Source organism: Jatropha curcas, chromosome 5 (genome assembly GCF_041381405.1).
Source record: "Jatropha curcas cultivar XTBG-Jc1 chromosome 5, XTBG_Jcur_1.0, whole genome shotgun sequence".
Taxonomy (NCBI): domain Eukaryota; kingdom Viridiplantae; phylum Streptophyta; class Magnoliopsida; order Malpighiales; family Euphorbiaceae; genus Jatropha; species Jatropha curcas.
In genome coordinates this window covers 28,325,972-28,353,890 of record NC_143155.1, presented here as the reverse complement: position 1 = coordinate 28,353,890, position 27,919 = coordinate 28,325,972, and the positions used below count along the sequence as shown (strand labels likewise).

General features: G+C 36.0%; 7 protein-coding genes across 12 annotated transcripts; 2 read left to right on the top strand and 5 right to left on the bottom strand.

The window, feature by feature from the left end:
* Positions 1 to 145: 145 nt before the first annotated feature.
* LOC105642872 (CAPRICE-like MYB3) lies at positions 146 to 1,905 on the bottom strand. Of its 3 annotated transcripts, none has more exons than XR_002285391.3 (4): positions 1,505 to 1,904; positions 1,225 to 1,312; positions 651 to 841; positions 146 to 338 (listed from the first exon to the last, which is right to left on the bottom strand). XR_002285391.3 is itself a non-coding variant. In XM_012227851.4 (4 exons), exons 1-3 carry the CDS (start codon positions 1,554 to 1,556, stop codon positions 718 to 720), a joined length of 264 nt encoding a protein of 87 aa, XP_012083241.1. In that variant the 5' UTR covers positions 1,557 to 1,905; the 3' UTR covers positions 146 to 338; positions 694 to 717. The 3 variants fall into 3 exon arrangements, 2 of the variants coding, with proteins under 2 accessions (XP_012083241.1, XP_012083240.1); XM_012227851.4 differs by having other exon boundaries at positions 694 to 841; positions 1,505 to 1,905; XM_012227850.4 differs by lacking the exon at positions 146 to 338 and having other exon boundaries at positions 433 to 841; positions 1,505 to 1,903.
* A 2,448-nt stretch (positions 1,906 to 4,353) lies between these two features.
* Positions 4,354 to 7,504, bottom strand: HTR12 (Histone superfamily protein). 2 transcript variants are annotated; one of them, XM_020682734.3, is made up of 7 exons: positions 7,346 to 7,504; positions 7,218 to 7,261; positions 6,670 to 6,715; positions 6,407 to 6,531; positions 5,403 to 5,477; positions 5,167 to 5,264; positions 4,354 to 4,835 (listed from the first exon to the last, which is right to left on the bottom strand). In XM_020682734.3, exons 1-6 carry the CDS (start codon positions 7,398 to 7,400, stop codon positions 5,211 to 5,213), a joined length of 399 nt encoding a protein of 132 aa, XP_020538393.1. In that variant the 5' UTR covers positions 7,401 to 7,504; the 3' UTR covers positions 4,354 to 4,835; positions 5,167 to 5,210. The 2 variants fall into 2 exon arrangements, with proteins under 2 accessions (XP_020538393.1, XP_012083238.1); XM_012227848.3 differs by having other exon boundaries at positions 4,466 to 4,835; positions 5,167 to 5,242.
* A 520-nt stretch (positions 7,505 to 8,024) lies between these two features.
* On the bottom strand, positions 8,025 to 12,436 carry TROL (thylakoid rhodanese-like protein). Its single transcript, XM_012227845.4, has 8 exons — positions 11,630 to 12,436; positions 10,923 to 11,025; positions 10,723 to 10,791; positions 9,678 to 9,752; positions 9,503 to 9,577; positions 8,951 to 9,031; positions 8,549 to 8,791; positions 8,025 to 8,442 (listed from the first exon to the last, which is right to left on the bottom strand). Exons 1-8 carry the CDS (start codon positions 12,268 to 12,270, stop codon positions 8,395 to 8,397), a joined length of 1,335 nt encoding a protein of 444 aa, XP_012083235.1. The 5' UTR covers positions 12,271 to 12,436; the 3' UTR covers positions 8,025 to 8,394.
* A 687-nt stretch (positions 12,437 to 13,123) lies between these two features.
* On the bottom strand, positions 13,124 to 16,896 carry LOC105642870 (Glycosyl hydrolase superfamily protein). Of its 2 annotated transcripts, none has more exons than XM_012227846.4 (8): positions 16,455 to 16,896; positions 16,276 to 16,349; positions 16,089 to 16,169; positions 15,908 to 15,992; positions 15,461 to 15,558; positions 14,581 to 14,668; positions 13,850 to 14,204; positions 13,124 to 13,591 (listed from the first exon to the last, which is right to left on the bottom strand). In XM_012227846.4, the coding sequence occupies exons 1-8, from the start codon at positions 16,722 to 16,724 to the stop codon at positions 13,329 to 13,331; spliced, it is 1,314 nt and encodes a 437-aa protein (XP_012083236.1). In that variant the 5' UTR covers positions 16,725 to 16,896; the 3' UTR covers positions 13,124 to 13,328. The 2 variants fall into 2 exon arrangements, with proteins under 2 accessions (XP_012083236.1, XP_012083237.1); XM_012227847.4 differs by having other exon boundaries at positions 13,124 to 13,582.
* A 375-nt stretch (positions 16,897 to 17,271) lies between these two features.
* On the top strand, positions 17,272 to 19,438 carry WTF1 (Ubiquitin carboxyl-terminal hydrolase family protein). Its single transcript, XM_012227844.4, has one exon. The coding sequence runs from the start codon at positions 17,496 to 17,498 to the stop codon at positions 19,086 to 19,088; it is 1,593 nt and encodes a 530-aa protein (XP_012083234.1). The 5' UTR covers positions 17,272 to 17,495; the 3' UTR covers positions 19,089 to 19,438.
* A 1,816-nt stretch (positions 19,439 to 21,254) lies between these two features.
* LOC105642867 (pentatricopeptide (PPR) repeat-containing protein) lies at positions 21,255 to 24,462 on the top strand. Of its 2 annotated transcripts, XM_020682733.3 has the most exons (2): positions 21,699 to 21,834; positions 21,905 to 24,462. In XM_020682733.3, the coding sequence occupies exon 2, from the start codon at positions 21,925 to 21,927 to the stop codon at positions 24,370 to 24,372; it is 2,448 nt and encodes an 815-aa protein (XP_020538392.1). In that variant the 5' UTR covers positions 21,699 to 21,834; positions 21,905 to 21,924; the 3' UTR covers positions 24,373 to 24,462. The 2 variants fall into 2 exon arrangements, with proteins under 2 accessions (XP_012083233.1, XP_020538392.1); XM_012227843.4 differs by having other exon boundaries at positions 21,255 to 24,462.
* A 1,112-nt stretch (positions 24,463 to 25,574) lies between these two features.
* Positions 25,575 to 27,913, bottom strand: LOC149496511 (abscisic acid receptor PYL5-like). Its single transcript, XM_089721100.1, has 3 exons — positions 27,864 to 27,913; positions 27,306 to 27,530; positions 25,575 to 26,232 (listed from the first exon to the last, which is right to left on the bottom strand). The coding sequence occupies exons 1-3, from the start codon at positions 27,882 to 27,884 to the stop codon at positions 26,014 to 26,016; spliced, it is 465 nt and encodes a 154-aa protein (XP_089577226.1). The 5' UTR covers positions 27,885 to 27,913; the 3' UTR covers positions 25,575 to 26,013.
* Between the last annotated feature and the right edge of the window lie 6 nt (positions 27,914 to 27,919).

Genomic DNA, 27,919 nt, shown 5'->3' with positions numbered 1-27,919 from the left:
ACATGGAATCTTTTCCCTTGGATTTTTCTTTTTCTTTTTTTTTTTTCTTTTTCCTGGGGGTTTATAAGACGCATGCATGACGTTATTTATTACTCATTAATTTTGAAAAGGTTTGTGTACGAGAAGAGAAAATATAGCAGAAAAATAAATAAATATGAAAAATATATAATTATATAAAGTACTGAACACTGAACTGCAGACTTTTAAGCAGAGAAGGGTAGAGACCGATCCTTCCCTACCATTAATAAAGATTGAAAAGTAGCAGCATGAACTGAAACCTACAGTCACAGAACTTTTCTTCCTACTTTAGTCTCCTGTCTTCGTCTTTAGCCTTTTTCCTACATTAGAATTTTGCCATTAGTAGCTCTGTTACAGAAAAAATGAAAAAAAAAAAAAAAGATTTGCTTTACTTTTATATATAAATGATACTAATAAATCAAAATTAATAATGCAGTCATATTAATTAAATTACTTAGTAGAATAAATTAGTACATGAAAGGATTAAAACAAGGAGGAGCAAAAATACACTAATGGAATCATAATCACTGCTCATTACTACTTACTTCGATGTTAATGAAACATCAACACACGTTAATCATTCTATTACTAATTATAATTTAACTAAATCTAGATATTAATTAAATTTGGACCTTCTGTAGAAGAAGAAGATCAGAAGAAGGATGGGATTAATGCCTTATATCCAAAAATGAATTTCCATTAAGACTCAGAGCTCTTGAGTTCTTCTCGTCTACTGGCAAACACTTCGCCGTGTCTCATTATCCAAAACCTCTCTATTTCTTCAGCTTTCCGACCCGGGATTCGACCCGCTATCAAACCCCACCTGCATAATTTAAAATATAGAAGTAATTAGTTAATTAATAATATTGCAAATAGTAAATATTGTTATTGCAATGATGACTTTGAAATCAGAAAATGTACCTTTCATGTTTTAAACATACTGTAAGTTAATAAATGAGTCAGAATTTATGAATATGAGCTTCTGAGTTGAAAATTAATTAACCAAAAAAATAAATTACAAGTTAGGTAGGTCAAATAACAGAGACATTGTTGTTCATATATATGTATATATATATATATATATATATATATATATATATACACACACCAACACGTTCGAAAGCTGCAAATGGTAAAATTCTAAAATGTGGTTCTATTTCCAGAAGAAGAAATATGAAGGAAAGAAAGATTGAGTTGGATTATAACCTGTCCCCGACAAGCTTATACATTCGATAAATGAGATCCTCTTCTTGTTCGGACATGTTAATGAACTCCCACTCAATGCTGCTCACCTCTGCTAATTAATAAGATAATGAAATTAATTAATGAAAAGAGCTTTGAAATGGAAAAAGACATGGAGGAGATAAAAAAAAACAACAAATTGTAATAATAATTAATTGCTGAAAAAAAGAAAACCCGGAAACAATTACACAGAGACAAGAAGCAAAAGCACAAATTAGAGATTCATAATAATAAATAAAATCACCTTCAGAGAGACAAGTAGCGGTTTTAGGTTGCTTCCTTCTGCGTCTATCCATTTCTTTGTTTCTTTAAGCAGATAGAGAGAGAGAGAGAGAGAGAGAGAGAGAGAGAGGGAGAAGAGTCAGAAAGTACAGAAAGAAAAGGGCAATAGCGAGCTTCAACTGAAACTAACTTGAAATAAGGGAACCTTGAAAGTATATATATAATCCATGGGGCGAGTATTTTCTATTTTTGTTTTTCTGGAAAAAAGAAAAAAAAAAAAACTGGTATTTCCGAGGGTATCCTCAACCCCTATTTAAAAGTTGCAGGATGAGATTAATCCCTTTGATGTTGAAAAGAAAAAACATTTTAATTGAAAGGATTTGATAATGTCAGTAGGAATGATAGGATAAGGAGTTTGAAATGAAAATTTTGGGCGTTGGGTTTGGAAATTAAAGCTGCAAAGCGAACGACAGGTCCTACCAAACAAACAAATTTATAATTAGTTGACTTACGGTTATAATCGTTAGGCTCCATCAACTATGGATAATGATAGTAATTTCTAAGAAACCCATTACTTTCAAAAGGGAAACTAATAAATTCATCCCTTAATTACAGTGAATTTAATGTATGAAAATCTCATTTTCAAACACTAAATATGAGATTTTTAAATTATAAATTTAGTAACATTTTGGTCCTTCCATCTAAATCGGAAGGATTAAAATGTTAACAAAAATCATAAAGGAACCAAAATGTTGATGGACATTATAAATTAAGAATATTATTATTAATTTAATTATAGTTTAGAAGAATTTTTTAGTCAATTACCAAGTTATTTTGGATGAAAAAACTAATACATTAACCGAATTGATAAAGACAATATAGAAAATAAAAAACAAAAATACTTCCCGATGGGTCAAATCCATGAGTTTAAAAATGAAACTCTAAAACCATTTTTTTTCAAAATAACTTTTTTTTCCGAGCAACTCAAAAGTTAAATTTTATCTTTTCTTTTACCATACCTTACCGTCAAAAACCTCCATCCAAACAATGCCTTAATAATCACCGTATAATAAAGGACATTAAGTAGTTGCTTAATTGTACGGGGATAATTAAATAAAGAACAGAGCAGTAGTCAAAGCGAATCGATTCAAAGAAATCTTCGCAGAGTAATGTTGGAAGTCGTTATTTAAATCTTCATTCACTGCATTCACTTTACCAATTAGAAAATAGACCTATCCCGCTACCTGCATTCACTTGCCGGATTTAAGTTGTTGGTTGAAGGTATGTTTACATGGAATAATACTAGTAATCTTTTTTTAAAAGACAGTTTTAGTGTCATTGTGCCTATTGATTAAGCCCCGACAATCATTAATCACCTGATGAGTGAATAATGTTTTCAAAGAATCATTAGAGTTTAAAGGTTATTTTGAGTGTTAGATTTATCGGCAGAGATTTTTTATATCAACAAGGATCAAGAGACATAAATCTTTTTCATTCAAACCAATCCGTTAATGATTTATTAGCAAATTTTAATGATATTATGCATGAATTTATAAATTATTAGTACGCCAAATGAGAATATAATTATAAGCCTAAATTTTAATCATTTCATAATTTTTGCCAGTTCTTTCACTAAAAATTCTTGGCTTTTTTTAGTTATTTGGCCTCATCAATATTATTTATTTTATTAGAAAAGGTACAACAATTAATTTGAAGCAAGCACAGAAAAAAAGGGTAATTTCTTTGTTCTTGAAAAGCCACATACACTAACTTTTTCTTTAACGTATCTAATGGAAGAATGTTTGGTAGGACAGAATATACATATAATACAAGTTAAAATGGGAAAAAGCTGAATTGAATCTAAAAAAATGTGTCATATTCCATTTGATCTCTAACGAAGAGTTTGTGTATATTTATATATGTATAATGATTCTCTCACAGATTTTATTTTTGATAGAAACGTAACAAAATCTTTAGATGTGAGTGTTAATATAGCTTATTTGCATGTTCCACATCTGGCTTTTACCAAACTAGATCAACTAATCCAGACTCTTTGAGTAGTTGTAATATAGGATAAGTGAAGAAGGTAGTCTTAAATCTTAACCAACTTCTTAGTTACAAAACGACATCGAGAGGCCAAACCAACGTCCATTTTTTTAGCAGCTTTTTCTTTTTCTTTTACGCAGGAGCCCCAGTGCTTGATTAAGTGTTGTTCGGTTGGGTGGCATCTGATCTCAACACTGAAATCTTCTTTTTACGTTAACTGAGAATAAAACACGTAGAACGCTGAAATACGCGTTTCCTTTTGTTGTTGGGCTTTAGGCTGCAGAACGCGTTTTGTTATTTTTGTCTTAGAGGGCTTGTCTGCAGTACGCTTTTTGTTTTTGTTATTGGACTTCGGGCTGTATGTACGACGCAATACGCGTTTTTCTAAGCTTTCACACGATTTTTCCACACAAGAATTTCTCCGAACATAGCAATTTCCTTTTTCTTTTCTTTTTTGTTCTAATATAGAGCAATTTTCTTTTTTAATATTTAAAAAATAAGAAAAAAAGGGCAGGTAAGCAGAGTCCCATCTATCCTATCACTGTCAGTATTATTGAAGCAGCTTGTACCTAAATTTCAGATATGTAGCTTCTGTCAAGGAAGAAGATTTTTGTACCTCATAGGTGTCGAATTTCTCTTTACTTGGTGTAAATATATTGGGGTGATTGATTGCATAAATTTATAATGACTAAGTCACTGGATCTTGGTTTCAATTGATGGTAGTAAAACTTGACTAAAGAGAGAATTATTGCTGATGAAATGACAAGCAAAAAAAAATTCCATTTGTTCACAAGCAAACAAAAAAAAAAATAATAATAATAATAATTACAAGGGCTTAAACTCATCAAGGCATGAGATTCTGCAAATAGTTCAAATGCAAAACATTGATCCAGTGCCCCGTCAAGCATCACAGGAAAATAGAGCAATGGTCCAACACTTGTACAAGACAAGAACTTAAAATAGATTTTTCTATGCATATACATAGCCACATGGGTCAGCTTACACCCATCCAAGGCTTGAATGGCTCCAAAGTAAAACCTAAGACAATTTGTTAATTCTAAAGAAATATTCTAACAATGGGATCTACACTGCTCTATGAATGGAATCAGAAAGCTAATCATGTTTTCTAACTTCCTAATTGTTAATTTGCCATAAAAATAGGAAAGGAATTGCTATCAAAGAACAACAGCAGAAGTACATGTTGATATGATTTTGATCAGTGATTGTGGACTTGGTTATGCTATTACACTCTCACCAAGGTTGTCCCTTCCCTCCAAGCCGACGTGCCAATTCAAAATCCTTCTTCACTGAGGCAACATAGCAAAAGAAAAGTAATGAGTTGATTTGTACGTATAACCTGCCTACAAGTTTGACTGAATTTGAATTAAACGGCATAATAAGCACACTAAAGTATGGATGGCATGAGATCATCAATATCAGGACAAGAACCAGGGTACAGACAGTAAAGCTAAAATACTTATTGAAGATTGTTAATTGGTGTTCAATTAGGGTTGAGACCATTGAATCAAACTTCATGTCCATTACACCAAAAGCCAAAAAAGTGAATGTTTAATCAAGGAAATTGAAAAGGAAAAAACAAAAAAAAGAGTTAATAACAGTAGGTCCATCAAATCTTACTTAATGTAACGCGCTTTGCATGAATTGCACATAGCATCCCATCTTCAAATAAATGAACCAAAAAATCTTCTGCTGCCTACAAAAAAATAACAAATGAACTACAGGAATGCATTTAAATCTATCATGAGCAAACCAAACTGTAGTCAAATGATAATCCCTATAATCACTACTGGTTGTTGCACACGCACTACATGCAGGCATGCATACACAATTCATATTTGTGCTTGTATCTGTACCTCTTGAAGTGCTACTAAAGCCTCAGCTGTCCAACGGCTTACTTCTCGGGAGTATTCACCAGTAATACTTCTTACCTGTAAAAGATAAGGACCATTGGCATTATTTGATTCAAATCCTACAACTCATAAATCAACTACATAATGGATTCCATGGAGCCGTACTAAAATTTAACCACTTGAAGAATCCTAATGTCATTACTAAACTTCTAACTAGGACTGTTTCAAAATCCACGGAAGAATAGATAAGATACAGAGAAGATGTAATTCCACAAACACACAAGAGCCAAAAAACATACAAAATTACTACACCGCAGAAGAGTAGATAAAGGTCAACGGTTTCAGACACTGTCAAATCCCATTCACTGAATTCCAAATCTCTGTTCAAGTTTGCTTTTAAAGATGTGCAATAATATTAAGTTATGATGCTAATTGACAAACAAATGGATTTAGAAGAATGATAGATGACAAATAACATGAATGGAAATTATTTAAATTTGAAATGGAGACTGAAACCTCCATCTCCATTGCAAACACCATCACATCCCAAACAAATATAGTTCAGAAGCTTCAGCAAGAAAAGCCTCAGTTTCCAGATTAACCATCAAACAATAAAGCACTAAGGAAAGTTTTCCAGCATTGAACTGTAGACAAGATTCTATAAGTTAAAAAAAGGACAAAAAAATATAGGGAGATAGATGTAAGAAGGGGAAACCAAAGTGGGTCTTTTCCATTCCATCTGCATGTCTATTTGTGGGTGTGAGAGAGAAATAAGTGAAAAGCTAATTGAGAAAGATAAAGAAATAGAAATACATCTCCAAATTCAAACAGTCAAATGAATAAAATCCCAGAAACGCATGGATTCAAGTTTCATTGAGCAGAAAATTAAGCTGTGAGATTAATAGATGGAAGCTATAAAGGCATAAAGAAAGTCATGTTTTTACCAGCTGGTGCGACAATAGACCAAAACTCTAAAATCATAGGAGGATAGAAGAGAGAGATCTTACAAGTCGGATGAAGCTAGCAGCTGGGATAAGAAGCTCCCAAGACTTCTGGAATTGTCGGATTTCACGAAGAGCTACAGTTCCTGGCTTGAAGCGGTGCGGTTTCCTCCCTCTTTGTGTTCCAGGAGCTTTAGAAAAAATGTAAAGAGAATGAACACATTCCAAATCCACAAATCACCACAATCATTTGTACCAACTTAATCTAAAATAATAAAAAAAAGGGGGAAAAAAAAAAAACAAAAGAAGAAAAGATAAGGAGAACTCACTTGATGGAGAATTTCTTCGTGCTCTACTAGTACTTGGTCTAGGAGTCTTTTACAAGGAGAAAATATTAAATGACAACAAAAGACAATAATATAAAATTTACAATTCGAATTAAAGAAAAATAGAATTCAAAAGGATAAAGACACTACATAACTATTTTAGTTTAACATAACGTGCAAAGATCAAAGACTACGTTTAGTGTTCGAAGCTGAATTTTCTTGCTCCGTCGAGAATTAGGGAAATTGTCGATTAAACTAAGTGAAATCCATATAATCTTTTAATTTGAAAGAATTTTACAATTTATTTCATTTCGTCTCGTTTATTAACAGCAGAAGTGACCGACACATGGAATAGAGAGCAAAGGGAAGTTGAGTTCAGTAGCTAAGAAAAGCATAGATTAAAGTTTTTCATTTCTATTGTATAATTCACAGCTAAATGAATTTAGGTTATTCCAGTTTTTCTGAACTGTTTTCAAGCATTTTCTCAGAAACTAAACAGGTAAACGAACAAATTATTTAGTGCAATATCCGAGAAAAAGAGAGAGAAGTACCGAGTTTGGCGTTGAGGTTGGAGTTGGCGCATTCGCCCTTTCAGCTGCGACAAAAATGAAAGTTAGGGTTTAAAGAGGGAAAACGAAAACCATTACCGGAAAGAAATACATGGAGAAAGAGATCTGACTCGATTTTCTCCCACTTCGGGTCCGGGGAGGAGCCTTATGTTTGACTCTGGCCATCGGAGGAGTTGAAAAGATAGCTCCTGTTATTCAGTCCAGATTATTTATTTTGGATTTTTTTTTTCAACTATTATATTTTTCATAACCTTATAATATTTGTTTATAAAATAGTCTGGGCTTTTGTATAATGCTTTGCCGCCCTATCTCATTTTGAATTTGCTGCCCGTTAGGCGTTAGTGGCTGGTTGCCCATGAAATGAAACTACACCAAAACGACTTTGACAAATGTCTGTCGTGCCATTTTTTTTATTAATAATTGAGAGATTCGTTGGACTGAAATAATATAATTTAATACAAAACATAGTGATGCTCCTCTTGACTTATCAGACCGGTGAAAATCTTATAATAAAAGTTTAAACTAGAGATTTTTAATTTTCTCATTAGTAAAAAGACAAACCAAACCTCACCAATTTAGCTAAACAATTTATTTTTAGTTATATTTGACTTGATTTTCATTAATTAAAAAAATCACTGCAAAATTCAGTTAAAACTGAACTAAATTGATTTTTATTTATCTGTTCTGTTCAATTTTCATTAGGAAAATTTTGATTTACCATTGGATTAGTTTGTGCGGCTGCCCGACTTTCTTGCCACCATCCGATCAAACATTACTTCACTCAATAAGTAAAAAGGACGAAATGCATTATTTTATTTATAAGAAATCTTGGATTTAGCATTTCATCCAATTCATTTGTCATTATCCCAGTAAAAATTACAAACGGTTTGCACACAGACAAGTAATGTAAAGAGTGTTAACGATGAGCTACGACTACAAAAGATCCACAAAGCTACAAAAGAGCTAAAAGAAACACAATCATATTGGTTGGCAGACCCCAAATCATCTGTTTCATGACTTATTTTAAGGTCACATAAGATAGAAAAATTTAGATATCAGGAGCACAGACTGGATAACTCACAAAATAGCCCTATAAAGTCCCAGCAAAACAGTTGCCTGTTGTAGGAACCCACTTGAAGACTTCAATGCAACTATAACTTTAGGGCTGCGACGGAGTAGGAGATGTTGGAGGCTTCAGATCTGGATACTACATTGCAGAAAAGGCACATTTTCATTCAGTGCTTAAAACAGACGGAAAATGATAGAAACTTAGAAAAGTTGATGAAATATGAAATGTTGAAAAGGAGAATTACAGATGGATAAGGTGAAAGTGGCCTTGGAAATGCAGAAACTGATTCTGCTTTCACTGAATTTATTTGGGGAGCTGGCTCCACAGCAGCTTCTGCCTTTTGTACCGTACTATCGGCAGCAGAAGCTTCTGCATTTTGTACATTGGTATCTACGGCAGGTGCAGTATTAGGTGCTGAACTTGTTTCTACTGGAGGAGGAAGAGCCTTGCTTGTCACAGCGGCTGGTAGGAGAGCCTTTCCAATTTGCTGAATGTAATTTTTACACAAACAAAGGAAAAAAAAGAGGACGATGTAACGGTCGTGGTCAATAAGCAATGCCATCTCATTCAAAAGAAGATCACCATTTTGGCTTACCGTTTCAATACATAAAAGACTATCTAAGTTTTAAATATTGGGTTTAAGTACCTTTATCTCATCAGCAAGCTCTTTTGGGGCCACCTTGGTGTTCAGGAATTCATCAACTTGTTGAAGAGTTTGCTTACGGTCCTGTCATGAAAGGTAAAAGATCATGGTGAAAATGTACCTTTGTGATTTAATAAACAAAGATTTAGAATCCGGAGTATAGGGAAAAATCTATATTCAGATGCTATTTCAGGTATAATAATTTTTTATCATCAACAAAGAGGTGGTATACTTATTTATTTATTTATTTCAGAATGGTTTTTCAAAAAGAACCTGTTTTATATTCTAGGAGCGCATTATATGTTCATGTCACGGTGAGTACAACTGTTAGGTACAGACTGCAGAATGTATTTCGAGGCATATATCCTGTCAGTGTCTGTGAGGACGAGCTTTTGAGTTAGCCACTAAAATTTAACACAACCTAGCGCACATTCGATGAAAAAAGTTCAATTCCAATCCAACCGGGCTTCAGAACTGTATGTTACATGACAATTTTCTTCAAGGCAACAGAACTTACGGAAATAACTAGAGTTCAGAAAGGTGCCAAAGACCTACCTCTGCAAACAGGAGTTTCTTACTTGCAAACTGGACAATTGCCGCCGAGCCTAATACTTGAAGTATTGTTTCTATCTGGAAACATGTAGAAAAAACTGAAATCTTGCATCTACTATCACAAATTCCCTTCATTGATCATAAGAAAAGAAATGAAGAAAATACTTTACAAGCCAACCTCTGAGAATGCTAATACACCTAAGCCAACAGCTGCTGCTATCCCAACAGCGACAGGCAGCGTGCCAGAGTCGTCCTGCAAAAATTTTTCTGTATTAGCATACAGAAGCTATCAATTATAAAATGTTCCACGGAAGGTGGCCAATCTACAAAATCAATGTATCTCCTATAAAGGAACAAAAGAAAGAAAGAAATCCAGTACAAGTAATTTACCAGTTGTATAACTAAATTATCATATACTTTTAGCAAATATTGATAAAAATAAGGATTTATATAGCTGACCCAACTAGTTTTGGATTTAGGCTTTGTTGTTGTTGTTGTTATACTAAAGAAGATCTTCAAAATGACAGTTCCTGATGCTTTGCAGTAACTATGTATAATGATTTATTAACAGTTATGCTTCATCTCATATTGATTTGATGGAAAAACTAAGGAGCCCAGGAATTCAACAGGGAATTAATACATTCCTCTAGAAGATATATTGCTTGATCTAGCTACTCCGGATTTTACACTAAAACAAGAAGATAATAATCACATTTGTCTCTCATTACAGGACCTTCATTATGTTGATTATACAGACATGAAAGTGACATCCTCAGAGGCATTCCATTGCCTTTATCATTCCTCTAGCTTGAAGCAAATCCGCCAAACCTTTTTTTTTTTTTTTCTTTTTTTTGAGGATGAACGTTGGTCTTTACAATGAATCTACGTTTGGCATCTCGTATGTAGTGGTCCAATCAAGTTATTTAAGCACTCCCCCGTCCGCCCCAATCTTTTTTACTGCTCATTTATATTGACATTTTCATGTTGATATAATCAACATAAGGAAGGTCCTATCACCAGAAAAGATCAAATGCACACATCGGGTTTTTTTTTTAATACTCCATAAACCACATTCGATGCTGTTTAATGTTTATTGTATCAACATATATAAATATCATTTATCATTTTGATGGCAAAAGATAAATAGAGAAGGCATTAACTGGCGTAACAAAGTTAAAATTTTACAGCCAAAAGATAAATAGAGAAGGCATTAAGGCACATACTCCAAGTGAGAAATTGCTAAGGTCCAGACTCAATCCCTTACTTGGTGGTATCCAAGGAAGACTACTATTCTGCAAAATGAAAGTCCATCTGAAAGTTACTATTTGCTTCTCATGTCAAATGACAAATGAACTTGGACACCAAAATATTAAAAAAAAAAAAAAAAAAGAAAAAAGAACAGAAATAAAACACCAGAAAGTACCAGCCATCCTCGGGGTCCTTCTGCTCCGTCTTTTATGGCATAAGCAGCTTTAAATCCATTTACAGCAGCCAACTCAGCAACCAGTTCAGAGTTCCCATCAAATCTGGCTTTCATCATAAATTTTGCTACAATAGTTTAATATGGTAACTTTAATCACAAACAACCAAGCAGAAACTCTAATTAGATATTTTTTTCTATGTGAGGAAATCATAAAGGGAACTTTTTTCATATCTGCATCGCCACAAATACTGGTATGTGGCGCGGTCATACATACACGCAAAAGAGAAAAAGAAATAGAGGGCTACAAGATAAAAAAAGTTTTCATGTGTCAACCTCTCTCAGCCCCCCAAAGATTATGCAGTCTAATCTTATATTACGTAATGGTGTCTGAATAGTTGGTTGAATATTTTAAACCTCCAAATTTTTTCTATTCTGCAATTATTTCTGTCGTCAAGGCAACAGTTATAATCCTTGAAAAGATAAAAAACAAAAGAAAGAAAGCCAAAATCTTTTAAATACACTAATTTTATTATTACGGATATCCAATTCTTGATATAATCCTGAAATCAGTGCATCAAGAGATAAATTTCATGAAGCACAATCTAATGGTCTAATTTAAAATTTCTATAAAAGCTCTCCCTAACTAACTTGTGATCGTGAAATGAAATCTGAATAACAGAAAACAACAAATGGTTTCAGAATCTTACTTATCGAGAATGAATAATGTAGTATTCTCCGGTTCCTTGAACTTCAAAGACAGCTTCTTCAAGAAACCTGGCTTATCCTCACCCTGGTAAAAAATTGACACAGGCTTCTTTTTGAAACCTCTGATATCGGGAGTACCCACTTTCCTGAACTCCACTGGCGCTCTAATATCAAGTAATTGAGCATTTGCATCATCACCCAATACTGCATAAGCCTTTTTCGCAGACTCAACACCCCATGACTTGGGTTTCTTTAGAATTTGAGATACAATCAATGGAACTGCCAAAACTGCAACACTACCAGCTATAATGGTAGGGTTTTCAGTTGCAAAACTGATAACACTATCAAGAACTCCACTGGAATCAAAATCTGATGTAGGACTGCTCAATGACTGTTCTAGTGCTTCCTCGTATGTTAAAGCTTTAGCTAGCCCAGTACTGAGAACTGAAGATAAGAGCACTAGACTCCCATGAAAAGTCCTTGATAAACACTCTTGTATTGTAGGTGGGTTTGTGCTTATAGAAGCAGAGCTTGAAAATTTGAGTGGTGAAGTGGTAGGAAGGCACAAAAATTTTCTGGGTTCTGCTCTTTTTTCACAAAGAACAGATATTGGGGTCAAGTTTGCTGCATTGAGGGCCTCCATGGCATAATACTAACACAGACAAAATTTTGGCCTTTCTTATGAAAGAAATTGTGCAAAGGCTTGAACCTACATGAGGAATGAGATTTTATTGCAGATTTTTGTTGGTTTTAGGATGACTGGACTGAAAGGAAGCAGAGGATGACAACCCTTAGCTTCAATGAGTGTAATTTACTGGTATACTTTTAGTGGAGGGAGGAGTTGACGTGGCAGGGGAGATTATTAAGTTTTCCACTCATTGTTTGACACGTGGAAGTGGATGAGAGTCGGTGATCATCTGGGTTTTAGATGGCTTGATCACTTACGCGTGTGAAGATTGTGTGGCTGAGAAATGCAACCAAACTCTTCTGAGGCTATAGTACATAAATCCACAATTTCGCAGTACCAAATGTCCACTTGCTAGTCGATGAAATAAAATTCTGAAGTTCTGATCATCATAACGAACAAACCAAAAATACATAAATAAATCATTCACCATTAATTTGCTGATACTGAATTGATGGAAAACCATTGTTTTTAAGTTATAAGATTTAATTACCGGTTTTAGAATTCATCGGAAATTCCCCGACACGGAAGCCTAGAACACACCATTAGAAGCGGCTCTTACAATCTAATGGAAGACTGGAGATCGGCTGTTAACAATCATAAATTTAGGCTAGCATATCAGGCACAGTAGCATGCAGGCTACCGCATCCGCATCAAACATAGTTGTGTATCAGAGAAAAATCATAGATTGATTATAAGCCATTAAACTATGAATATTCAGTTCCAATTTTTTTTTTTTTTTTTTAAAAAAAAAAAGCCTGTTAATAGTATCCCTCTAGAATCAAATATATGGTCAAGCAACAGTTGAAAATGAACCACCAAACCAAGAATTGCATAGAGTGGAGATCTTGGCCGCTGGCCAACAAAGTCCATCAACTGAATCTGAACTTACCAAAATATTTGACACTTGAAGAAGATAAAAAATTCCTACAGTACATGCATATGCAAAAGCAAATGTAAATGAATGAATAAAATAAAAGGTTCCTTCTTTTCCTTGACGAAAAAAGCATTGCTGCTCACAATAGATCAAAAAAGTAATCCAGACCTTGCCCAATTTCCCAAACTGAGATACCAGTTCCCCATAAACGAGCTTCCTCTAACCGCAGATAAATTGACATTAGCGATGGGTAGAACACTGCATGCTTTTTATCCTCGTCATCAACGTATAGGAAAAAATGCTCCCCGCTGTCTTTCTCCCATTCCAAATTAGGCCTCTGCTTCTCCAGTAGATAGAGGTAATCCCTCCCAATGATAGCTCCACCACCAGAACCTGCAGGGTCTATGACCAATTTAAAAATTGCTTTTGAATGCCAATAGTGATCAAACTGGAGATCTTGAAGTGAAAATATTTACTCGAAAGTATCAAAGGTTAATTTTATAATTTTAAAATTGAAATCACCCTGATTGGGTCACCAGTTAAATGCTTATTGCTCTCTTGTCCAAACTTATGGAAGTCAGACTCAGGTTTCTCCAGGTGAATCACCAACAGGCTATTAATGGGCATAACAAAGATTCAAGAACAAACTCCAAAAAGTACCTCGAGAAAGGAGGAAATCATTTCCGTAGAAGTTGATGCCAACAAATATCTTATTGGCTAGGGTCCGGGCACTACTGCCAGTGTCACCAAGAAGCAGTTGCAAGGTGAATCTGATCCACTTCAAAGGTGCATTTGGACCAGGATTATGAGGACTTGAGAAGTCATAGGTCATAAGTGAGAAACCATCTACAGCGTCATTCAAGCTTTGAAGATCCTTGGGACCAAAGTCATGTACTTGACGCTTCTCCAATTGTGGTGGACCTATAACGTACACCAACTGTAAAGGTTGGTCATTGTTCCTTGCAGAGATCACAGAGTGCAGTGCATAACCAAGTTGTTTTATGAACTGCAGGGCCTACGCTTGCAAACCAATAAGATTTCGTAAAAACCACAATTTTTAAAAGTACAGACAATTTTCATATCTCCATCTTCTAGTGAACACCTGGATATCACACACTAGCATATATGAAGGGGAAAATTTTACATGTCTGGGCAGCTACCTTGGATATATTAACCTTTAGACCATGTATCAAGCATAAAAACCAGAGAGTCCAGTACATTATAAAGAGAACTGCTTTTCATTTATCATCTCAATTTACAAATAAGACCTACAATTCATAATATAGCGGCTAACTAAATAAAAGGTCTCCAGTTTATATTTAACATTATGAAATTTAGATCCTCGCAGAAATATATTATCATCATGGTAGCAAATAGAAGTCAATAATTACCTTATTCCGCATATCTGGATCAAGCAAAACACCATAAGCTGCCCACCTGGACCAGGACTCCAGCACAATGCCATCATATTCCATTTCCCTACTCATAAAGGAGAATAAAAAAGCAAAGACTCATATGCAAGACCAGAAACCTGGACTAGAAAAAGCAGAGACTCCAGAAAGTTCTAACATTGAAGGTTCATAATATAGACGAGTTGATAATGTCAGTTCATGACGTAAATTAGACAACATTGAGATGAGAGCCTTTATTGAATAAAATTGAAACACCTTCAATGATTATTCCACACCAGCCTGTAGGCGTCCTGATTCAAGAACTTAGTTTATTGTTATGCAAGATTGACCAATACTAGTTTTAGGAAAGAAGACCAATTATGGAGAACCCTGCTACAAGAGGGATAGTTTGAGCAGCAAAAGTTTTCTTTTTTAAAAAAAAAAAAAAGAAAAAAGAAAAAAGAGGGATAGTTTTGAGGAACCGAACTATCCTGACACCAAGGTAGAAGGATCAAATATTAATCTGAATTTTAAACCAAAATATGCAGTACTGTAAAATAAGAGTTACAGTCCAATTCCTAGAGTTGTATTACTTGGTATTTTTCATTTGTTAGTCCTGCGTCAGTGTGTCTGTGGGCAAGGAAATTGCACAAACTTCACTTCCTCCTCCCATAAATATATCACAATAAATGGTAAATTTGTTTTCGATTATCATAAACTTCATATGAAAGCTAGACAAAGATAAATAAAGTAAACAAGACGTGTTTAGCGTATAGTTACAAAAACCTAAGTATGATATTCTAACATCTACCTGATGAATAATAGTCCTACGACATGGTCTTGTTTCAACAGTAATAACATGAAATATGTGGGAGCTTACATGCACTCTGATACTATAAGCTGAATAGCTTTATCTTTCAGTTTCTTCCTCGTAAGTATCTCCATTGGAAATGCTTCCAGAACGATTCTAGGTAAAACCTACAACCAAAAAGCTAATTCGACATTATAAGAAATCTATAGATTTATACAAGATAAATAATGAAATAAGACAACATTCCAATTATTAGGATGAAAAAAGAAAGCCCCATGAGCAACCCCACCAATGCCATTCAAGGTGCAAACAAATTCTTCACTGGCTTTGACGTCTAAACCCTTAATTTCGGAAGCTTTACTCCAAAGTTATCAAAGACCGAGTCCAAGTATTAGAAACTTCCTTACAAGATAAAATGTTTCCATACAATTCGGCAGCATTTGCTTCACGTACTTACCAAAGCCGCAATCTAACTAACTACTTCCCGTAACAAAGAAGAGAACTACATAGCCTTACCAGAGAATCTCCTTTCCTTCTGAGCGCCGAGAGCCATCCTTGATCAGCATTATGTCTTCCATCCAGAACTAAGCCATTACCTTGGCTGGACACACAAAGAATAAAGCAGTTCATAATTTGTCAGTTGCTAGCTTCAAATTTGACACAAATTTCATGAACAATTAGGTACCCCAAAACTTACCTCTTCAAATCATACCAGACAGGTGATAAGTGGGTAAACTTATTGGTAAACTTCTTTGCCATTTCATAGCCCTTAGAATTCCTACACAGTTTAGTATAATTCATGCCTCATCGTCATCAACGCATGTAACTACAGAGTTTTATACTGCATTTTGCAATTAATTAAGCTTCAATTAGAGAAGACTTACCATGGAGTAATGTATGCTAATGTAGGAAAATTATACTGCCGCTGTGCTTCATTCTTTGAAACCTTTGAATTCTCCTGAAATATTTCAGAAACTGAAACGTTTTGCTTTTAAGGACGAATTTGACCGTCAAGGTCCAATCTTAACACAGTATTGTAGTGACTAAGGAAAGAAATTCTTACACTGAGGATTTCTTGGTAATTCACATCAATTTTAACGAGGCTTTGTTGGTGTGTATGTGTATTCATACTGTACGTATTTGGAGCGTATTTGATACGATATACGAGTACGGAGAGAGCAGGAATTACGATGAAGAAGACGACGAAAATGGTGAAGAGCTTGCGATCAGAAGCTGCTGACTCACCGAACTGGTCCACTTGAGTGGATATGTCGACGTGTGCTTGACTGCGATCGGAACTCTGTACCCCTCGGCGGTTTCGCCTCTTCGCCATTTGTACTGCTGCCGAGTCACTGCTGAGTTAACGAGTTATTTCCGTTGAGGAAAATAAAGAGAGGACGGCGCCAGCGGCAGTACAGCAATCCTCAAATCAAAGCCTGCCAAATCAGTCAATCAGGCGAAAGGATTTTTTTCCTAACAGGAGGAGAGGATATCAGATGCTGAGGTTTCAATCAAACGACATGCCACTTTCAGCTAGTCAACATTCAAAAGGCAAGTTCGTCCTGCATAGTTACTTAAACGACTCTGACGTTATGGCTCAACTAGAGCCAATGACGCGTTTCGAACGATCGATGGTGATTGGTGCTGGCTGCGGACTCCTTTAGAAAAGTACGTAAAACCCACTAAGCCAGTGAGGCCCATATAGTGCGTGACATGCTGATGAACGACAGGTCGTGCATCTTGTGGACATCTCAGAAATGCGTAAATACCCGTCATTTGCATTAGTGCAAAAAGAAACGCTCCCGTATCATTCTTTCATTATGACAGTTCTAGCCCTACGTTTCTTAACATCAAGTCCCACGAAAGTATTCAAGTGAGAAGAATCAGAGACAGGCAAAATATCTGTGCCAAAGGGTTTTTGCCCTTTCAGGTAAACCCAGAATCAGGTCGCCCATCCAAAACCCTACCACCAGCCTCAGCATCCACCTCAAATCAGGTAGTTGTTCTTCTTTTTTTATTTCTCTTACAACTCTCTGTTAGATTCTATTACTTGGTTGCCTGTATTACTACAACTGTAATCTTTATCCATTTCTAGTCCTTCAACATGGAACTCAAATTTTTGCTGTCCTCTTCCAATGCCTTACCATTTAATTCTTTACCTTTCTTCGTCTCATACAATTCTAAGTTTCTTGAGAGACCCAACTTCTCAGTTAAATCCCATTTATCTAATTCGACAATAGAACGGTCACACTTCTGGGGCAAAAGTTTGGTTTTTCAAGAGAAAATTGGTCCCTTTGGTAGAACCCTGAGAAAAACCCATGTCCCTTTTCAACCAGTGAGAGCTGTTGTGAAGAGACGAAAAGAACTTCCCTTTGATAACGTGATTCAAAGGGACAAGAAGCTTAAATTAGTATTGAAGATAAGGAAGATTCTTGTGAATCAACCTGATAGAATTATGGAACTTAGGCAATTGGGTAGGTTCAGAAGAGAATTGGGTGTTAAGAAACAGCGTCGATTTATTGCTTTGTTGAAGAAATTCCCTGCTGTGTTTGATATTGTGCAAGAAGGGGCTTTTTCATTGAAATTCAAACTGACACCTGAGGCAGAAAGACTCTACCTTGAGGAGTTGAAAGTTAGGAATGAGATGGAAGATTTGCTGGTTGTTAAGCTAAGAAAATTATTGATGATGTCATTGGAGAAACGGATTTTGTTGGAGAAAATAGCCCATTTGAAGACGGACTTTGGATTACCAACAGAGTTTCGTGACACAATATGTCATAGATACCCACAATATTTTAGAGTTGTTGCAACTGAAAGGGGGCCTGCACTAGAATTAACTCATTGGGATCCTGAGCTTGCAGTATCTGCTGCTGAATTATCAGAAGAGGAGAACAGAGCTAGAGAACTGGAAGAAAGAGATCTCATCATTGATAGACCACCAAAATTCAATAGGGTGAAGTTGCCCAAGGGTTTACAGCTTTCTAAGAGTGAAATGAGAAATATTTCTAAGTTCAGAGATATGCCTTACATATCTCCTTATTCAGATTTTTCCCATTTGAGGTCAGGTACACCGGAGAAGGAAAAACATGCTTGTGGGGTTGTGCATGAGATTTTGAGTCTCACTGTTGAGAAGCGAACCCTTGTGGATCACCTTACTCATTTTCGAGAGGAGTTCAGATTCTCTCAGCAGGTGAGGGGGATGCTAATAAGGCACCCTGATATGTTCTACGTGTCCTTGAAGGGTGATAGGGATTCAGTTTTCCTCAGGGAAGCATATCGTGATTCTCATTTGGTTGACAAAGACCGCCTGTTACTTATCAAAGAGAAGTTTCGTGCTCTTGTTAATGTTCCTAGATTTCCAAGGCGGGGTGCTCCCAGCAACGGTGCTCCCAGCAGGGGTGCTGAGAGAGAAAATGGTACTGATGAGCTAGAAGATGGAAGTGGTGAGGAGGTTGAAGATTGGTCTGATATTGACAGTTACATGGCTGGCGATGGACTTGATGACGACGACGATGATGATGGTAATGACTATGAAGACGATTGGAGTGATGAAGATGATGATACACCTCCAGATTTTGACGAAAATGTGAAAATTCATCTGAGCAAATCAATTAACCACTCAGATAAGTCAACAAAGAATGAAGAGAAGGTGCCAGAACCTGCTTTTCCAGATGGCCGGCCAAGAGAACGTTGGTGAATGAGATGCAAATCTGCTTTACGCATTGAGGGCCCTATCCTAGTCCAAAGATATAGCTCCAAGAGGTTGCCTACCGTTAGGCCGGTGGTCATAATAGATAGATTTTCAGGGGAGAAAGATGTACTTGACTACTTAACTATAGCATCCTGCAATATTGTAAGGCCTCAACACATGTTTGTGAACAATGTATTTAGGAAATTGTTGCAAATGTAGACATGGATGGAATTGTCAAACTTTCTAATGAAAGGCAAGACACTCCATAGGCACCCTGAGACACAATCACATAAAGGTTTTTCATTGCCAACATCGTTGCTGGTTTTATTAAATGAACTAAAGGCAACTCTTGCTCACTTTTTTTTCCCTCTCTGATCAATTCTTTGCAGGGCACGCTGTTTATCAATTCATATTTATCGAATGAAGGTTCACATTAAATGCTATTAAGAATTTCACGTCCATTCTGAAACATAATAGACCATTTCCTTTGTTATGAACGAATTGTCTTGCCGGATCATCTGCAAATGCTACTAGAATGTGATCCGCTCTCAATGTTGCTGAAAGCGAGCTTGGATGATGATTTTAGCGGATGAATGCTTCATTATGTGCTGTGTTTGTATAAAGACTATTAACAAATGCATAATTTAATTTCCCTTTCAAAACTTTAATGATGATATGAAATCATAAAAAGATTCTTTCTGTCGCTGGATAGAGACTTCTTTCCTTCATTTCTCTGATGCCCTTTGAGTCCAATGCTGTTTGTTCTATTACACAGTGAATCTGATTCCTAGAATTATTTATGATATACATTAATCTGAGAATCAATAGCTGATATGTTCTGCTGGATATTGGAATTAGGAATTGTTCTTGATTGGACTTGATGAGATATTGCAATGGCTTGTGTCTGATTCTTTACATCCATTTGAGTTTGGAACACCTCTGTGGACATGGTTGGGATGCCTGTAGGATATATTTTATGCCGGTCTTATCAAGTGCCAGAGGTATGGAGGTCCCACCATTCCTAGCTCACTCTCTCACAAACACAACCACACAATTTTAAGACTGGTTAGGGTCCTTTAGCAAAGTGAGGCTTTTGAGGCCTATAAATAGGCCTTTAGCTCTTGCTTGATTGAATCAGAATTACAAGAAGGCATAGTTCTACTTTAGATCTTCAAGGTCTTGGTTTTTCACCTCCCTCAAGGGCTTCCGATTTGCCGTTTCTTGTAGGGTTAGCTTTGAAGCAATCTGGGAGCCTTTGGGGTTGAACTGACTATGTCTTGCTAACAAAGGACCGGAGAGTGGCAGCCATTGTTCACTCTCCCTCAAGGCTTCAAGCCATCTGTGGTAAAATCCCAGGCTCGAGGTCTAGAGGGAGAGTGGATAATAGTTGTCATGATTATCTTCAACTTCAACATTATTGCCTATCCCTCTCTCAAAAAAAAGAAAAAAAAAAAATGCTGCAAGCTGTATTGTTGAAGGGCAAGTAAATAGGATTATTTATGCTTTTTTTTTTTTTTTTTGAAAAACCAATTCATCATTTTTTAATTTTAAAAAGAGAATTGTTTCATCGAAAAATTAATTTGTAGAAGGAATAAATTATTTGTGAATTACAGTCATTCATCTAGTTATTATTTGTTAGACAATAGATTCAGTTATCAATATGCCAATTACCTGTCGAATTGTCTACAATGATCCAACAAGACATTTGAGGATGTAAGATTAGATGATGGAATTATAGGACGTTGATTTCTAATTGTTTATGTTGTCTAAATCAAATTAAATTATCAATTTTTCAAAATTGTGGTTTTAGATCAACTGAAATCGCTTAGACGGGAAATTTCTTAAATACCTCTACTATTGACAATCTTCATACATGGAAATCGAAGAGAAGTGAGTAATAGAGGGTTCCTACTTCTTGGTTCTATGGTTTGTGATTTGACTCAACAACCGATGGGATAGTTGATGCGACTCTAAAATTCATGGCAGAGTGCTCATAGTTCGATTTAGTTAAATTCAACAGATTTACATAAATGAAACTTATAATAATTAAATTTGATAATTTTATTTTCAAAATAATCAATTGAACAATTTTTTAAAATCATGATTTGTATCGGCTTGGATTGATTTGAATTTACAATGTGAACAGTTTCGGGAGTCTATGAAATTATGAATACTCCTAAGCCGGTTATAGACGACGGAGAGCTTTCCCGTCAGTACGATTGGGTAACGTTTCCTTACCATTAAATTTGGGGGAAAAAACTTTCCGTCGTTTTGAACTCTGGAACAACTGATACGGTGCGTTTAGCTGGCGGGCTCCAAAATCCAACGTGTAAGAAGATAAGAAGATCTTATCAACAAAAATAAAGATATCCAAGCGTCAATGTCCGTGTTCCATTCTGTATTAACAGTTTTAACGGCTCTTTCCTCTTTCATCACTTCCGCGACATTAACTTCAATCGCCATGGACAAGCTCTCTCCGTATCATCGCCACCATAACCCTCCACTGAACCAAAACCGGCTAACCCACAAGCATAAACCAAGAACCCATTCACCAGCTTCTCTTTCAGTCACCCCCACTTCTACTTCGTCTGAAACCACTCCACCCTTTATCTCACCATCACCTCAATCGCAGATCCATTTTCCAAATATTCGATTCTTAGATAGTATAAGTGATGTCAGATCTCCAGCTTCAGTTAAAGCAATGCATGCGCAGATAATAAAGAAGTGCAACAATTGGAAATCTGATTCCAAGGTGAAAACTTTGATCACTTCTTATTTGGAAGTTGGTGATTTTAGGTCCGCTGTAATGGTATTCTTTGTAGGTTTTGCAAGGAATTATACTATGTGGAATTCTTTCTTGGAGGATTTTGAGAGTTATGGTGGTGATCTAATTGAACTTCTCCAGGTTTTTAAAGAATTACATTATAAAGGAGTAATCTTTGATAGTAGGATGTTTACTGTTATTTTGAAAATTTGCACTAGAGGAAGGGATATGTGGCTAGGTTTGGAAGTCCATTCTACTCTGATCAAAAGAGGCTTCGAATTGGATACATATGTTAAGATTGCACTATTGAATTATTATGATAAATGTTGGAGTGTTGACAGTGCCAATCATGTATTTTATGAAATGCCAAATCGGGATGATCTCTTGTGGAACGAGACGATTATTGTCAACCTCAAAAATGATAGATATTTTAAGGCTCTAGAACTGTTTACAGAAATGCAATTTTCATCTGCAAAAGCCAATGGTATTACACTTGTGAAGATGCTACAAGCCTGTGGAAAGGAGAGAGCCCTCAATGAAGGGAAGCAGATTCATGGGTATGTTATAAAACTTGCTTTGGAATCAACCTTATCGATATGCAATTCCTTGATTAGCATGTACTCAAGAAATGGCAAAATTAAACCAGCTAGAAAAGTTTTTGATTCAATGAAAGATCACAACTTGTCTTCTTGGAATTCAATTATAACAAGCTATTCTGCACTAGGTTACTTAAATGATGCTTGGAATCTTTTCCGTAAGATGGAATCATCTAGTGTAAAACCTGACATAATAACCTGGAATTGCCTATTATCAGGCCATGTTGTCCATGGTTCGTATAATGAAGTCCTCACAATATTACGCAAACTGCAAGTTGCTGGTTTTAGACCAAATTCAGGTTCTGTTACGAGTGTTCTTCAAGCTGTCGCTGAATTGAGGCTCTTGAAATTCGGAAAAGAAATCCATGGCTATGTGATGAGAAATGGACTTGACTATGATGTATATGTTGGAACTTCGTTGTTAGACATGTATTTGAAGAATAACTGTTTAACAATTTCTCAGGCAATTTTCGATAATATGAAGAACAAGAATATCATCGCTTGGAACTCGTTAATTACAGGATATGCATACAAGGGCCTTTTTGATGATGCTAAAAGACTGTTGAGTAATATGGAAGAGGAAGGAATCATACCAGATTTAGTTACATGGAATGGCCTAATCTCTGGGTACTCAATGTGGGGTCACAGTGAGGAAGCTTTGGCCGTGATTCATGATATCAGAAATTCAGGATTAACTCCAAATGTAGTTTCATGGACTGCTCTCATATCAGGCTGCTCGCAGAAGGGTAAATACAGGGAATCCTTAGAGTATTTCGTCCAAATGCAACAAGATAGAGTTAAGCCAAATTCTGCCACTGTATCTAGCTTACTCAGAAGCTGTGGAGGGCTTTCTCTCTTACAGAAAGGTAAAGAAATTCACTGCTTCAGTGCAAAACGTGGGTTCATTGAAGATGTATATACAGCCACGGCCCTCATTGACATGTATAGTAAGTCAGGCGACTTAAAGAGTGCCATTGAAGTTTTCAGGCGGACTAAGAACAGAACATTAGCATGTTGGAATTGCATGGTCATGGGATTCGCTATTTATGGCCTTGGAAGGGAGGCAATTTCACTTTTTCGTGAAATTCTCGGAGCAGGTATCTTACCAGATTCTATAACCTTCACTGCGGTGCTATCTGCATGCAAGAATTCAGGTCTAGTTGATGAAGGATGGAATTACTTCGATAGTATGAGCAAAGATTATGGTATAAAGCCAACAATTGAGCATTACTCGTGTATGGTAGATCTTCTTGGAAGAGCCGGCTATCTCGATGAAGCCTGGGATTTCATTCAAACAATGCCATTTAAGCCAGATGCAACTATCTGGGGTGCTTTTCTTGGATCCTGCAGAATCCATGCAAACTTGGAGTTTGCAGATATAGCAGCTAAGGAACTTTTCAAGTTAGAACCATATAATTCTGCTAATTATGTTCTTCTGATGAACTTACATGCCATGTCAAAGAGGTGGGAGGGAGTAGAGCGTATCACAAGTCTCATGTGCGAAAAAGGGGTGAAAAATCGGCAAGTATGGAGCTGGATACAAATTGGGAACACTGTTCATGTGTTCTCTGCTGAGGGAAAACCCCATCAAGATGAAGGGGAGATATATTTTGAGTTGTACCACTTAGTTTCTGAAATGAAAAAACTTGGGTATGTGCCTGACATTAACTGTGTATATCAGAACATTGATGATGAAGAAAAGGAGAAGGCTCTTCTAAGTCACACGGAAAAACTGGCCATTACTTACGGACTCATCAAGACAAGAAATGGTGCGCCAATCAGAGTGATAAAGAATTCAAGAATTTGTTCTGATTGCCATACAGCAGCAAAATTCATTTCGCTGGCGCGGAGAGTTGAGATTTTCCTCAAAGATGGTGCTCGGTTTCATCATTTCAAAGCTGGAAAGTGTTCTTGCAATGACTTCTGGTAATAGCATTTGGCCATTTGTTACACATAAAATGACTATACACCATATTTTTCCTTTTCTTCTTAAACAATAATCAATACCTGATTTGAGCAAGCAGAATTAGCAGGAGGAGTAATCATATCGATTCTACCATGACACAATTTAAAAAAAAAAAAAAAAAAAAAAAAAAAAAAAAAAAAAAAAAAAAAAAAAAAACTCACTACACTAACACAGAAAAGAAAGACTGTAAGAGGGGTTGGAAAATTGCAGACTGTTATGTCCGTGCTCGATGTCGAGGAGGAGAAAAGTCGGAAGGAACTAACCAGAATATTTTGCCGTTCCTTGTTTGATAATTGGAAAAGCTTGCCTGTGAAATGCTCGGCTGGTCGTTCCATTACACGTTTAAAGAGTTCTCAAATTGAATAAAAACGACCAGTGGTTTTAAAATTTCTGTCACTTGCACAAGTAGCCGGTAGTCGTTTGTTTGATTTAAAATCCCAAAGGGACGATCTATCATTTCGTAAACCCTGAAGTCCCGAGTTCGGTGACCTTAAGCCCATTTAAAATCTACAAAGTGCAGAAGCAAGAAAGATGTTCTAGATTTAATCAATTCTTTGGTTTCACTTTAAGCCAAGACCGAAACCTGCAACGCCTCAAAACCTTCACGTCTGTATGAAACTATGTAACACTCAATTCAATCGAATCTAGAAGAAGCAGCAGCTTTTCTCGGTACCTCTCCCATTGTACTTGCACATTTGTTCAATTTCAAACCCTTGAAAAATATCAATTCAATAAAATCTATTTAACTCGAATAAATGGTTGAAGTTACTGTAAACTAAATAATTATTTGTCAGACTCAAAAAAAAAATTGTCACCATCTCCTTCAGTTTCGAACTTATCATTACACATCATGTTTTCCATCCAGGATAGAAAAAATGTCATTGTCTCACACCGGTAAGATTTCTAGACACCTCACACTTACCAGATTCCATGCGACTTGTCTTTTCCCTAACGTACCCTGGGCCTGCCTGTCCGTCTGTTTTTGGCGTACTTATTTAGCTAAATTTATAGGCATAAATTAATCTAAAAGGGGCAAATGCAACAGTTGGAATTACAGCAATTTTTGTTCTTGAATGCTTGAACGGATAATTGGAAGCACACATAAAATCTGTTCAAGGGGAAGCATTTTAAATATAATTAGTTCGCTGAGAAAGAGACACCAGTAATTAAAAACAACAAAATGCTGCTACTTGGAAGTTTTTAGCCAGAAATCCCTGCACGTGGAAGTTGCAACTTTGATAAAGCAACAACTTTGTTACAAAGATATTTACAGATATGAGCATAGTAATTTACATACCACAATAAAACTAGTAAAAGCAACGGTGAAAAAGAAGTGATTCTTTCACATTCATAGGAAGTTCAAGGAAAATTGTCTAAGAACCTAATTGCTAAAACAGGAGAAACCCCACCTTCAATGTTGAGGGACCAAGCAAACAAAGCCAAAGCAGGTAGAAAGGTTATTTATCAGGTGAAAAAGGGAAATCCAGCACTGCATGCAAAACTTTCTGGAAATAGGAAAACTACTCCCACCAATCTCTCTACAAAGCCTCTGGAATTAGAACCTCAAATTCCACAGCCATCCTAATACGCTTCATTGCACACAGTTCAGAATCGGTCAATTGGTTCAACCCTGTCCTGCACAGCCATCCTCTCGCAGACATCAGCCAAAGATTTGAGATTGCATTTAATGAGGGCCTGCACGAAATAGCATGTATCATCTTTGGTGTTGCCATCAGGTACATCCACAATAAATGACTCTATGACTAACGTCCCTGGCCTTCCATCAATAACCTCTGGATGGACAGTCATAACTGAGGAGTAGTTCTGTAAAATCAAGACAATTGAGGAAATTAAAAGAGTGAGAGAGAGAGAGAGAGAGAGAGAAAAAAGCGCAGTACATGAGGTAATTTAGTTATTTTATACACAAGATAACACAAAATCTCAATATCTTAAAATTTTAACCAAGTATATCACAGTGCATAAAGATTAATTTTATCAACAGATTCCAAATGCCAATGCACATGCACCTACTCAGAGAATAAATTATGTCCATACCAAGCAAAAGTTGTTCTTGCAGACAAGTGGATCGCCTACTTGGAAAAAAAAAAATGTTTTTCGAAGATTGCAAAAAACAAAATCCCCACAAGCATACTGGTGTGATATTATTCCACCAGAAAGCATTCCACCACTCAATTAAAATTTAAGGGGCGAGAAAAATTCACAAGTCGCTTGTAAGCTAGCATAAAGATAAAAAAGATGACAACCAACTTTAATCCCATGTGCAATGTCATGCTAAACTACACTACACACTAGTGATATCAAGGCCCCATATTAAAATAACCTAATAAGAACATAAACGAGTGAGAGAAAAGCAATAGAATATTGTCTGTTCCAGCGAAAAAAGAATCCTTTAAACTCAAAACATGCAAGCACTGCAAGATCAGAAATCAATAGATTCCATTTCATACCATATGAAGTTTCATACACTCATCTAATTGCTTTCCAAATTTAACAAAGATAACTGGAAGGTAAGGACAATCATTCACTTGATGGAGTTGAGATTGCTAAGAAACAACCCATTAAACATCAATGAAAAATAAATAAAAGTTCATAAGAGGGTGATTCAGCACAATCTCCAGTGGGCGAACACCAATGGAAAAAGGAAATACTAAACACTTCATCAAATGCAGAAAAAACAGCAAAACATTCAGTCATGTAGAATTGAATGATAAAGTGATCTAACTAGTTAATCCATGAGAAAAAACATAAAATGTTGAAGAACATATCAATTTTGCTTCTCTCTAATTCTCAGACAAACACAACATATATATAGCAAGAGAATCTTTAAAAAAAATTATAAATAAATTTTTTTAAAAAAAGTGATATAGAATATATACCCTTAGCCTGTGATCACCACCAACAATCTTGATTCCAAGAATGTGTTCCTTATCATCAAGGAGTTCAAGCATCTCAGTGCTTGTCGTAGCAGGGAGTCCAGATTTGACATTCACTTCCCTGACACTTCCAATCCCAAGCCCCCCGCCTTCTCCATTGACAACGCACCTACTCACAAATGGTTTGTACTTCTGTGGCTGATCGAATCGCCTCACAAGTGACCATACCTGGTCCAAATAATTTATAAACAATCAAAATAGTAACAAAAATTCCCGTTTATACAAAATCTTATCTCAGAAAAATCATTTAAACTCGAATCTTAACAAATCTAAAGACCAGTAACTCAAAATCACAGTTATACAAATCAAAATCAGTAAATTAAAAGGCCAAACCGGTGAGAAGAAGAAGATAAATAAGTAAAATAATAGAACGAGACGGATCTGGATAGTTTAGATTCACAAAGAACCAAAAAGTCAACCAACAAAAAATGATAAATCGAACAAACCAACAAACAAAAAACTAGTAGTATTTGATGAACCCAAAGAAAGCTGAAAGCTCACGAGATTAACAGGAGCTTTCATGTGTTTAACAAGAGCAGACGTGCACTGATTCTCTC

Coding starts and splice junctions, on each gene's coding strand:
- HTR12 (XM_012227848.3), bottom strand. CDS start 7,400: ATGGCCAGAGTCAAACATAAGGCTCCTCCCCGGACCCGAAGTGGGAGA. Junction 7,262..7,345: donor CCGAAGTGGGAGAAAATCGA/GTCAGATCTCTT, acceptor TTTTTGTCGCAG/CTGAAAGGGCGAATGCGCCA. Junction 5,243..5,402: donor CTTTAGTAGCACTTCAAGAG/GTACAGATACAA, acceptor ATTTTTTTGTAG/GCAGCAGAAGATTTTTTGGT.
- LOC105642872 (XM_012227851.4), bottom strand. CDS start 1,556: ATGGATAGACGCAGAAGGAAGCAACCTAAAACCGCTACTTGTCTCTCT. Junction 1,313..1,504: donor CGCTACTTGTCTCTCTGAAG/GTGATTTTATTT, acceptor ATTAATTAGCAG/AGGTGAGCAGCATTGAGTGG. Junction 842..1,224: donor TATAAGCTTGTCGGGGACAG/GTTATAATCCAA, acceptor TAAATTATGCAG/GTGGGGTTTGATAGCGGGTC.
- TROL (XM_012227845.4), bottom strand. CDS start 12,270: ATGGAGGCCCTCAATGCAGCAAACTTGACCCCAATATCTGTTCTTTGT. Junction 10,792..10,922: donor AAGGACCCCGAGGATGGCTG/GTACTTTCTGGT, acceptor TTCATTTTGCAG/AATAGTAGTCTTCCTTGGAT. Junction 9,032..9,502: donor AGAAACTCCTGTTTGCAGAG/GTAGGTCTTTGG, acceptor CTTTCATGACAG/GACCGTAAGCAAACTCTTCA.
- LOC105642870 (XM_012227846.4), bottom strand. CDS start 16,724: ATGGCGAAGAGGCGAAACCGCCGAGGGGTACAGAGTTCCGATCGCAGT. Junction 14,669..15,460: donor CTTATAGTATCAGAGTGCAT/GTAAGCTCCCAC, acceptor CTTTATGAGTAG/GGAAATGGAATATGATGGCA. Junction 14,205..14,580: donor ATCCAGATATGCGGAATAAG/GTAATTATTGAC, acceptor TTGCAAGCGTAG/GCCCTGCAGTTCATAAAACA.
- LOC149496511 (XM_089721100.1), bottom strand. CDS start 27,884: ATGAAAGCTCCTGTTAATCTC. Junction 27,531..27,863: donor TGAAAGCTCCTGTTAATCTC/GTGAGCTTTCAG, acceptor TATTTGGACCAG/GTATGGTCACTTGTGAGGCG. Junction 26,233..27,305: donor GTGGTGATCACAGGCTAAGG/GTATATATTCTA, acceptor TTGATTTTACAG/AACTACTCCTCAGTTATGAC.
- WTF1 (XM_012227844.4), top strand. CDS start 17,496: ATGGAACTCAAATTTTTGCTGTCCTCTTCCAATGCCTTACCATTTAAT.
- LOC105642867 (XM_012227843.4), top strand. CDS start 21,463: ATGTCCGTGTTCCATTCTGTATTAACAGTTTTAACGGCTCTTTCCTCT.